Source organism: Salvia splendens, chromosome 6, assembly GCF_004379255.2.
Source record: "Salvia splendens isolate huo1 chromosome 6, SspV2, whole genome shotgun sequence".
In the NCBI taxonomy this organism is placed as follows: Eukaryota; Viridiplantae; Streptophyta; class Magnoliopsida; order Lamiales; family Lamiaceae; genus Salvia; species Salvia splendens.
The window spans coordinates 27466066-27478004 of NC_056037.1; the positions used below are offsets into that span (position 1 = coordinate 27466066).

General features: G+C 43.2%; 1 protein-coding gene across 1 annotated transcript; it reads right to left on the reverse strand.

The window, feature by feature from the left end:
* Nucleotides 1–1241: 1241 nt before the first annotated feature.
* Nucleotides 1242–2890, reverse strand: LOC121809044. The gene is made up of 3 exons (XM_042209593.1): nt 2696–2890; nt 1730–2326; nt 1242–1652 (listed from the first exon to the last, which is right to left on the reverse strand). The coding sequence occupies exons 1-3, from the start codon at nt 2888–2890 to the stop codon at nt 1242–1244; spliced, it is 1203 nt and encodes a 400-aa protein (XP_042065527.1).
* Between the last annotated feature and the right edge of the window lie 9049 nt (nt 2891–11939).

An 11939-nucleotide genomic window follows, 5' to 3' on the forward strand; every position in this document is an offset into this window, starting at 1 on the left:
AACGACCCATGTTTGTGTCGACTGTGTTCCCGATGTGGTCTCGGTTTGAGGGGAGGTTTGTTGGGTTACAAACCTATCCCACATCGGATGAGTGAGGGAAGTTGGAAGGTGTATATAATTCCTGTCCAACCCCAATTAGTTTGAGGCCTTTTGGAAGTGACCCAAAAACAAATCTGTGCAGGCTTGACCCAAAGCGGACAATATCAAACTAATGTTGCAGTCGACGATCCTAACAGACCCCACCTGGATCCGCCGCTGCTTTCATGTCGACTCGTCGGCAATCACCACCTTGTCTTTCATATTCCAATACACTCTGTTTGTCCCGACCACTTTCTTAAACGTTATGTATCGGGCCTTCAGCAGTTTCACTCGAATCGATATGTCTTCGGTAGAAAGTTCAGCTCCAAATGGAGAGTTGATCACTCCACGGAGAATGCGAAGCACTTCATCAGTCCCTCAATCATCGTCCCATTCCCGGCCACCCCTCATATTGACCATAGTCGAAAGAAGGAGGGTATCCGTCCCTCGATTCCATTTCCCTCGATTGAAGAACGCTGCTTGTTGAGGAATGGGGAAGTTCATTTCGGAGAGAATGGTTTCACAGGATACTTTTGTTGTCTTTGTATATCACCTTATATACACCATTAGAGCTAAACTACTTCTTCCGTCTTCATTAATGGATTGTGGTTGAGCAATTAACGCTGGTGGTAGATAAATGTCTAGTCTAGGGTTTAGGGAGACGCCGACCTCGGTTTCGTACCGTGTTTTAGCAAAAATGTGGAGAGGAAGTGATTGATTCACATACATGCATGCAATCGAGAAAATGAGAGTAGGTATTTATATATTCTACCAATAAATGAGTGTTATAATTTAGACTAAATTCTCAAAATGGTCCTTAACATATTGCAATTTTTTGATATTGGTCAAAAACATTATCTTCTTAATTATTTGGTCCCTTACCTTTGAAATCGGATCGCATTTCGTCTGAAATGGACGGAACCGTTAAAATGTAACGGTCAACGAATTTTAAATTGATTTTTGACCAGATTAAGAGTTATGAGTATGTTTTATTAATGTCTAATATCTAATTAATGTCTACTAACCTAAAGGCTATTAAGAGTTATAATTATGTTTTATTAATGTTCTATTAACACAAAAATTTGTGTTAATAGGCCAGGCGCCACAACACATCCAGGAGACTTCTCTCCCTCTCCCTCTCCCTCTCCCTCTCTATCTCTATCTCAATCTCCTCCTCCCCTCACACTGCTATGAACTATAATCTTACTAGAAATCTCCCACCTCTTCTTCACACGGCCCTCGCCCTCATTAGCCCTCGTCTTCCCCACAGAAAAAGACAGCGTCTTGTCAACCCTTTTCCCTGCATCACCATCACTCTCCGGCAGAGATATCTTCCTCATTGCCGAAGCCTGAGACGCGCCCTGATTATACCTACTCGCCACCACTCTCCCCGGCCTAGACGCCTTCTTGTTTGGAACTGATTTCTCGCCATCTCTAAACAACTTCTTCGTTGGACTGTGTTCAAAACAGATTCTTCCTTCTTCACATCCTTTCTTGAACCAATGGTGGTCACAGCTTGCCTCGATTTCGCAGCAAATTTCCTTGATTTCAGGCTCAAACTGCAACTCTCCACCCTCTCCTCATCAATCCCCTACAGCTTAAACAAACAAGATTGCCTCCTACTCTACAGAGGGCTGTTATTGATCATCACCTGGCTCGATTTCGCTGCTTCGAAAATCTCAGAAGGCCCCAAACTCATCCCTCTACGCCCTGCAGAGAGGATTTCTGCTTGCCCTAAACTAATCCCTCTTCTGTTAGCCTTTGTTCTTACGCCCAAATTCGAAATCTCATCATTCTTGCCGCTCTGTTTCTGTTCCATGAACTTCGCCTCAACGAATCTCCCTTTCTTCTCCACAGCTCCCGCGCTTGCCTTCTCAGCCTTCAAAGCCTCCAATCTCGAGTTCAATCGAGTGATTTGTAACTCAATTTCTTCAATCTCCTCGTCGATTTTCAAGACTGGATTTTTCTTGAAACCATTGTCCGCGATTGCTCTCATTTTCAATCTTTGAACTGATTTGACCGCTGTGAACGGCTTAAACGGCGTCGTCGAGGCCGATCTGGGGAAAAGGGAAACAGGGTGGAATTGATTTTGATTCTCCGATGCGAAACCTTGATTTTCTTTATCCGGAACAGAATCGAAAGATGAATTAGGGTTTCTGAAATTCGGCTTCAGAGATCCCCAGGGCTGCTTGCTTGCCGCCAAATCTTCAGAAATCTCGCCGTTGTCGAAGGCGGCGTTGTTCCATATCTGCAGATCAGCATAAGAATCCGCAGCGTCTAGGAACTACGACATGCTCATTTTTTTCACTAAAATAGGCTTCGAATTGATCGATTGAAGAACAAAATGTGACCTGAATATTGAATAATAGGTTATTAGACATTAATTTCTGTGTTAATAAAACATTAATAAAACATAATTATAACTCTGATAGTGTATGAGCTAAATCTGTCGTCGGAACACACGCACTCTCACCCAAAAGCAGCGAAATAAGCGGAATTGAAAATATATGGGGAATGAGCAATATATTGATAAGAACTCTGAAAGTGATAACAAGGTATAAAAGGAAATGATAACTAAATCCTTTGGATCACAGATTCGTAGGCCAAGAACAATCACACAATTGACATGCTTAACAAAGCGGTGGTCCCCCTCCTTTTGTAGATCATTTGCCGTCTGCATGTTCCTCACAGCCGTCAGCAACAAACAACGTTCGTCCCCTTCCATCACAGCACACGCCCTCCACACTCTCCATGCACTTTCCATGCCACACGCTCCCCCTTGAATGCCAACTCTGATGCCACTTGTACCCATTATTCCTCCAGCTTTATTTTCCACGTACTCCTAATATCACGATGCATGCGATCGCACGTCCCCTTCAGCAACGCATGCATCAATACTTCCCCCTTTAAGGTTCTTTGTCCTCAAGGAACCAAGGAAAACGAGCCTTGATTTCATCTGCGAACTCCCAAGATGCGTCCGCCGGAGAGTGACCGGCCCAATGGATAAGCCACTGTGTAGCTGCATGATCACGGCGCTTCACCATTTTGCGCTCTAGAATTGCCTGCGGAACACTCTCCTGAATCTGTGAAGCCGGAGGCAGGTCAGAGCTCGGAACAGTGGGTGGTGCAGCAGCCTTCAACAAGGACACATGAAAAACGTTGTGGATAGTGGCGGTGGCCGGCAGTTGCAATTTATAGGCCGCCTTCCCAATCTTGTCCAAGACTTGATAGGGTCCATAGAATTTTGGTTCAAACTTTTGATGATTCCCCTTGATCGACTTCTGCCTATAAGCCCTCAACTTCAGCAACACACACTCTCCTATCTCAAACTCCCGGTCAACCCTGTGCTTGTCAGCCTCCCTTTTCATACGATCAGCCGCCCTTTGCAAATTTCTTTTGAGCACATCTATCATCTCTTCTCTATCCCTCAGAGCAATATCAACCGCTTCCACCCGCGAGTCTCTGGGTAAGTAGGGAACATGTATCGGCGGAGGAAACCCGTATAACACCTCAAACGGAGTCATCCGAATAGAGGATGGTACGAGGTATTGTACCAGAATTCTGCTAGCCCCAGCCATTCCACTCATGAGTGAGGTCTCTCCCCAATCATACAACGAAGATAGCACTGCAGACATCGATTGACCACCTCCGATTGGCCATCCGTCTCGGGGTGATAGGCCGTCGAGTAGAGCAGCTCAATGCCTAGCAACCCAAAGAAATCCCTCCAAAATGCACCCACAAAAATGGCTCATCGGTCGCTGATTATCTTAACTGGCATGCCATGGAGTTTAAAAACTGAGTTTAAGAAGACATCGGCAACTTGCTTGGCCGTGAAGGGATGAGATAAAGCCATAAAGTGAGCATACTTGCTCATTCGGTCAACAACCACCAAAATAGCATTCTTCCCCTGCGAAGTCGGGAGAGCCTCGATGAAATCCATCGTCAAATCAGTGAATAATGCCGTCGGCACTGGCAACGGTTGAAGTAATCCTGACGGAGGAGAGTTCCCTGCCTTGTACTTCTGGCATACTACACACATCCTCACAAACTCGCGCACATCCCTCAACATCTTTGGCCAATAGAGCAGCGATGAGAGGCGTTTATAAGTGGCTAAACCTCCTGAATGCCCTCCTACAGCCGAGGCATGAAATAATGAAAGTATCTGAGCTCTCAGCTCCAAGTCACTCCCAACTACCAGCCTCCCCGACCTCCTCAACTCCTCATTTCTCCACTCAAATTTGGGATGAGAAGTGGAATCCTTCTTTTTATCTTCAATAACTTGCATAATCTGAGCATCTTTAGCCCATGAAGAACGAACCTTAGCAATAAGTTCGAGAGGAATAACATATGATGTGAGTGCATATAACTCTGTTTCTGGTACCCAAGATAGCGCATCAGCCGCCGAGTTCTCGACCTCCCTCTTGTAACGAATTTCATAATCAAATTGCATGAGTTTCGTCATCCATGCTTGCTGCGTGGGGGTAGTTAACCTCTGCTCCAACAGGTACTTCAAGCTTTGATGATCGGTTAAAATCACAAACTTCCTACATTGAAGATAGTGGCACCACTTCTTCACCGCAAGAAATATAGCCAATAATTCCTTCTCATAAACGGACAGAGCTTGATACTTTGGGGATAGTACCTTGCTAATGTATGCGATCGGATGTTTATCTTGCATAAGGATAGCCCCAATCCCTACTCCCGACGCATCAGTTTCAACTATAAAGTCTCGCGAAAAATCGGGCAGTGCCAAAACAGGGTTGTTGTTAGTGCGTACTTGAGTCTTTCAATAGCCTCTTGAGCTGGTGTAGTCCATTGAAACTCACTGCCCTTGACAACATCAATCAAGGGCCGAGCTATCAAGCTATACCCTTGCACAAACCGCCTATAGTACCCCGTTAGACCGAGGAAACTCCGCACCTGCTTGATAGTTCGAGGCTGAGGCCAAGCCAAGACCACTTCAATTTTCCCCTTATCAGTTGCTACCCCTGCCTTCGAGATTACATGGCCAAGATACCTCACTACATCCAAATGAGCATTTCGAGCGTTTAGCAAGAAGGTTGTGTTCCCTCATTAACTCCAAAACCAGCCTTAGATGCCGCACATGTTCCTCTCGATTATCACTATATACCAAGATGTCTTCAAAGAAGACCAAAACGAATTTCCTCAAAAACTCATGGAATACCGAATTTATAAGATTTTGAAATGTTGCCGGCGCATTTGTCAACCCGAAGGGCATCACCAAAAACTCGTAGTGGCCCGTGTGTGACTTGAAAGCTGTTTTGTAGATGTCTTTCGGAGCCATACGGACTTGCCAATAGCCCGATCGAAGATCTATTTTGGAGAAGCAAGCTGCTGATCCCAGCTCTTCCAAGAGTTCCTCAATCACCGGAATCGGATACTTGTCCTTAATGGTGATAGTGTTGAGGGCGCGATAATCTACACACATACGCCATGTCGCGTCCTTTTTCTTCACCAACACGATGGGACTTGCAAACGGGCTCTGGCTAGGATGAATCACCCCTGTCTGCAGCATTTCTGCTATCATGACTTCGATTGCATCTTGTTGTTGATTGGCATACCGATAGGGGCGTATTTTCACCGCCTCTGCACCACTTTTGAGAGTGATCCGATGATCATGCTCCCGTTGGGGTGGCAGCCCCTGTGGCTCCTCAAAAACCTCCTTAAACTCCTGCAATACCTCACTCAAAGCCGGCCATAATTCCTCCTGACTCGCACTAAAACAGGACATTCCTTTCCCCTCAACTGCAGTCATCACCTTACTGATCTTAACATCTTCATCCTCCAGAATTTGCTCACTCCACACATGAAGACACTGTAACTGCTCCCTTGGAGCAGCCCCCTTCTCCCCTGTCAACCGTACCTCCTTCCCTCCCAGCTTAAAGACCATGCTCATGTCACCGAAATCCCACCATATGCGGCCCAAGGTTGCCAGCCACTGGACTCCCAAAATCAGGTCATAAGTCTCAAGGCCAACGATGAAACCTCTGTAGCAAACCTCGTCCCCTGCATCACCCACGAAAACTCTACACACTTGCGATTACAGTTCAGAACTTCACCGTTTGCCACTTCTACAGCCTTAAGAGGAACTTCCACAGTCTCGCATCGAATCTTTTCGGCCATCCGAGAGCTCAAGAAATTATGAGTGCTTCCGGTATCAACTAGCACCTTCAAGGATTTTCCATGACTCGCTCCTCGAATACGCATGATTTGCGGCGCCTTGGTTCCCCACATAGCATGGAGAGAGAGTTGTATCTCCTCCAGATTAAGCAGCTCCTCGGTTTCCTCTGTAACTGGCTCCTCCTCTTTGTCAGATTCCACCTCTCCAGCCATATGCATCACGAATGCCCGCCGCCTTGAGCACATTATTAGTTGTGAACTTCTCTGGACACCAATAACACAACCCCTTTGCCCTCTTTTCATCCATCTCCTTTGGAGTCAAACGAGGTCGCATATTTCCACCCCGATTCTGCTCCTGAGGTGCTAAAGTTCCAGAAAATCCCCCCGGCTTCGAGGTCGTAGCTGTCACAGCCAAGGATTTAGTACCAGAGTATGCGGCACTCCCGGACTGCCCCCCACCCGGGCTACTCTTCGGCTTTCCTCCCAACGCATGCACTGTGAGCTCTTGTAGTTTAGCTAAGGAGAATGCCTCCACCAACCTCTTCGGTTAGAACATCCGAACGGGCATTTGTAGCTCATCAACTAGTCCGGACAAGAAGAGACTTAAGGCATGATCCTCGCAGATACCAGTTCGTGGGTACAGCTCATCGAACGCCTCCATATACTCCTGGAGTGATCCCGATTGCCTAAGATTTCTCAGATCCGCCAGCGGATCCTCGTAAGCTTGTGCACCGAAGCGAGCTCCCAACGCCGACGCATAACAATCCCAGTTGGCGTACCCCGCTTCACCCTGCAAATTCATGAACCCCCTATGCCATTGCAAGGCTTTGCCCTCCATGTGGATCGCCGCTACACGCACCCTTCCTCTCTCCGGCACCTTCACCACCTCGAAAAAGAACTCTGCACGCATCAGCCTCCCTTCAGATCAGTCGTCGTCGAATTTGGGAAATTCGTAGCGCGTGGATCGCCCCCAATCCTTCGGTGGATCTGCGTTCTCACCTCCCATACCCACGAACGCCTCTCCTTCCTCCGCTTTCAACGGTTGTCGCCGGAGCTGACCGTTAATAGCTGCGAGGGCCTGCATCATTTCCGCGAACTGCCCATCCAGCTTATCTTGCCTCTCCACCAAACGATCCACCACATCACTCATCACCTCGCTCACCCGCCTATCCACCACATCCATCAGCTTCCTCTCTGCTTCCGTTGCAGACCTCGTACTCGGAGTAGCCATGTCCGGAGAACGAAGGCTCTAGATACCACTTGATAGGGTATGAGCTAAATCTGTCATCGGAACACACGCACTCTCACCCAAAAGCAGCGAAATAAGCGGAAATGAGAATATAAGGGGAATGAGCAATATATTGATAAGAACTCTGAAAGTGATAACAAGGTATAAAAGGAAATGATAGCTAAATCCTTTGGATCACAGATCCGTAGGCCAAGAACAATCACATAATTGACATGCTTAACAAAGCGGTGGTCCCCCTCATTTTGTAGATCATTTGCCGTCTGCATGTTCCTCACGGCCGTCAGCAACAAACAACGTCCGTCCCCTTCCGTCACAGCACACGCCCTCCACACTCTCCATGCACTTTCCATGCCACATGCTCCCCCTTGAATGCCAACTCGGATGCCACTTGTACCCATTATTCCTTCAGCTTTATTTTCCACGTACTCCTAATATCACGATGCATGCGATCGCACGTCCCCTTCAGCAACGCATGCATCAAACTCTTATTCGCCTTTAGTTATTTAGGTTAATTAGATATTAGACATTAATAAAACATAATTATAACTCTTAATCCGGTCAAAATCAATTTAAAATTCGTTGACCGTTACATTTTAACGGTTCCGTCCATTTCGGACTAAATGTGATCCGATTTCAAATGTGAGGGACCGAATAATTCAAAAGATAATGTTTTGGACCAAAATTAAAAAAATCGCAATATATTAATGAGTATTTTGGGACTTTAGTCTATATTTTATGAATAAATGAGGTTAACGAAACACACGTGTCTTAGTAGCTATGCTTGTATTTGGATGTTTTCAAACCATACACATCAATCTTTTTTAAAAACACGTGTAGGATAATTAGAAATATATGTAATTACGTGGGAATGTATTTATACAAGTATTTATGGTAGTGTAAGACAGGTGGCCTATATAACAAGTTACAACATATTTTTTCACACGTTCAATTTATGTTACTATAATATTTGTAAACAAATATTAGTACTCGTCTATTACATATTGTAATTGCTTTTAGCATGTGACAAGGCTCGGTTCATGCATGTGTTCCATGGCAAAATTATGCTCAAATCCATGTACCAACGTCTATTTTTGAGCCAGGTGTGTGTGAAATCCACCATTTTCAGAAGAAAGAACAAATCAGTTGGACGGAAGCGCGAAGCAAGAAAAGAAGCAAAAACTGCGGCATTGAGTGGATCAAGTCAAAAATCAAACGGACCCAGCAGAAGTTCCACATGAAGATAGAGCGAGAGACCCCACTACAAAATGTGAAAGGTAGTAATGACATTACGGAGAGGACGATACCCTAGAGATCATATAAGGAAAGCCTAACACAAGAGAAAGAGGAGTCCGAGCAACTGAAAGGGGGGTCTCACAAGCACTCTTAATTAGAATATCTTTAGGATTTCAGCTCTTTTCTGGGGTTGAAATCGGAGCTCTTTCACTTCTTGTTCTTGATTCTGTCGCACCCACACACTTGGTCCTAGTTCAGTTTAGTTAGCTGGTAGTTTGGAGCTGGTTTTCTGCGTTCTTCAGCTTTCGGTTCTGTATTCCGCTCCGAGAAGGGGCGATGAAACAATTTACTGCTTTCGTAGTTTGTTTTCAGTTTACTTTTAATGTTATCGATATTTGATGTTTTGATTTAGTAGATTTGAAATAATGATTTTATCTCCAGCCAATGTGTTCTGTTTTCATGCATGGTATTTCAGATATGCTTTTGATTTCTGTTTTGTGATGCATAACTTAGTTTAAAATGTTTGGTTATGTTTTTATTTGGCTAGATCTGATGTTTCATGTCTAAGTTGTCTTAGGATGTTTAGATCTGAGTGTTTATGTTCCATTTCTGCATGATCATGGGTTAGTTTTGTGTTACGTAGCCACAGTTTAGATTCTAGGAGTAGATTTAATTCATGGATTGTTATGATGTTTCGTCTTCCTTAACTTTTCAGATCTGTTCTTTGCCCTGTTTTCCATGTTGATTTGTTAAAGAAGATGAAGTTGTTAAAAAGTTTTTACTTTATCGTACACTTTGCAGGGGACTAACAGCTCCGTTTATTTTGTTCGTCCATTTATGGAATGTCCAGTCAAGTTGATCAAGTAGACTAGTTAAGCTTTTATGAGTTGATCAGTTTAATAGTTAAATCTCTCCAGTCCAGTAGTTAACTTAACCCACACCTAGAAGCGTGGCAGCAGTCATTCCGATTTCGTGTCCAGCAAGCAAATCTCAAACGCCTCTTCTCTGTGGGATCAATCTTTACTTCCCTATACTAGTTAATAGTATTAGTGGGTTAAGATTTTGAAAGAACGCTCCATTTTGCTATCTTATTCATCTCATTCGAATCAGCGTCGAGTTAATCAGCCTGAGCTTTTACTAGATCCACTCATCTGCAGTTTGCAGGTAGCAGGCGTATGTAGGCTGGCTTGATCAGTTCGACGATCCAGCTTTGCCAGTCCACAACAACACAAATACGAGAAGAAGGAAGATACGAGACGCGAGCATAAGACCTTTCAAATGGTACCATTGCCGGAGAATGATGGAGTTTACCCTATATTTGTTGTAAGAGACTTTAGCGTTTACCTAATATAATGCAACTTACTTAAATATAGTAGTAGTACTAATTTTTTACCACGAATTTTAAAGTTGGCGAATAAAATCTCAAACTTACTTCCGTTGTCAGAAATACTTTGGCGACGGATCCCGACTTAAACTAAATTAGGTGTAAGATTATGTGGCAATATTAAATGATACAAATGACATGGTAAATCTATCTTAGTTAGATTTTAAACTGGACTTCATAATTAGTTACTGGAAAAAGGTGTTGCCATATTATAAATCTCTGAAATAAAAAAAAAATCACATTTTAGAAATTCGGAAAAGAAAAATTCTCATCTAAGGTGCCTCGACTAACCATAACAAGCCACAAGTGTGATCTTTGGCTCTCTCAATGAAATCACAAATATATCTTAATGCTAATTGGATGCAAGCAAGCAATGGAATAATTTTCTTTAGAAGCTACATGACAATTTATTCAATTTTGTGAAAGGAACATTTTGGCGTCTATGATGTTTACACACTTTTGTCATTGCAACATTTTAACACATTTTTTTTTCTCAAGAAATCGAATCGGCCACTATATTGTGAAAGTGACTCACACCATGCAACTTCCCTGAATATGACTATTGGAAATTTGGAGGCTAAAAATATCATGTGCAAAAAATCAAAATGTATGATGCAAAATGCAGATTCAAATTGCCCCATCAAAGAATGGCCTCTTCGCTTCCCTTTATGGCGCCCATAAATGGCTCTATTTTGCTATGTACACTTTCTTTTCTTGAAATTATATTAAGGGAATATACATTGATATATAAGTATGTATGTATCTCGTTTTTTACAATTGCATCTCACGGACAAATTGGCCATTATTCATGATTTATAAGTTTTGGTTTTGCTAATTAAATTCATATGCCCATATATTTGGCAAAAACATGTACTAGTACTATAATTGTATAAATGATTTTTGGTTAATTTATTCATGAGTAGAGTAAAGAACATTCTAAATTAATTGCAGATAAGTCTTGCATGCGGAGGTCTTTAACTCATTAAATATTTTTCAACCAAGAGCTAAACTCAAAAGGTCATAATTGTAATTTTTTTTTTGTATTTATGGAGACAATTTTTTTTTAGGATGGACACAATTTATTAAGTACTCTATTTTCCTTATTTTAAATGCCCATTTTTCATTTCTAGTTGTGTTATTATAAATATCTCACGCCATTTTTTTCCTCACGCCATTTGAGAGTGTGGATATGAGTTTTTTTTTAACACAATATATGTATTTAATGGACAATCCAATTAATTTACATTCCTAAACAATCATGGGTTGTGTTCGGGATTTTCTTTTTTCCTACACAAGTGTCAGGCAACTTGAACGATATTAGAGGCTGACGAGACTTTGAAAGTAAAAGGAAGTAGATGGCAAGGCATTATTTGAGGTGTGCTCTTTTGTAGTTTTGTTGTTTTTTTTGTCTCTCTCTATTTTACTGTGGTGTCTTTGCTTTTCTGTTGTTGGTGTCTTGCTCTTGGTTGAGCTGGTGTTGTGACTTTTTGTTGAGGGATGACCCAGGGTTAGGTTGTTGCTGGCTTGTAGTATTTCTTTGCTTAGCTTGATATTTTTTTGGTTAAGTGGCATGTAGGTAGACCTACCCCAGGTTTACCGAACCGGCGGTTAAAACCGAAATTGTAACAGCCGGTAACGGTTCCGAACCGAAATCTTGAGATTTTACCCAAACCGAAACCGTCTATTTTTGAACCATGGTTCGGTTCAGGTTCAAAAATTTCGAACCGAAACCGTGCCGGAACCGCTGGTTCCAGGCGGTTCCAAACCGGAACCACGAAAAAACACCGGAAAACCATGAAACCAAGCCAGAACCGCAAAAAAAACACTTAAAACTGGCGGTTCGGAACCTAAAAA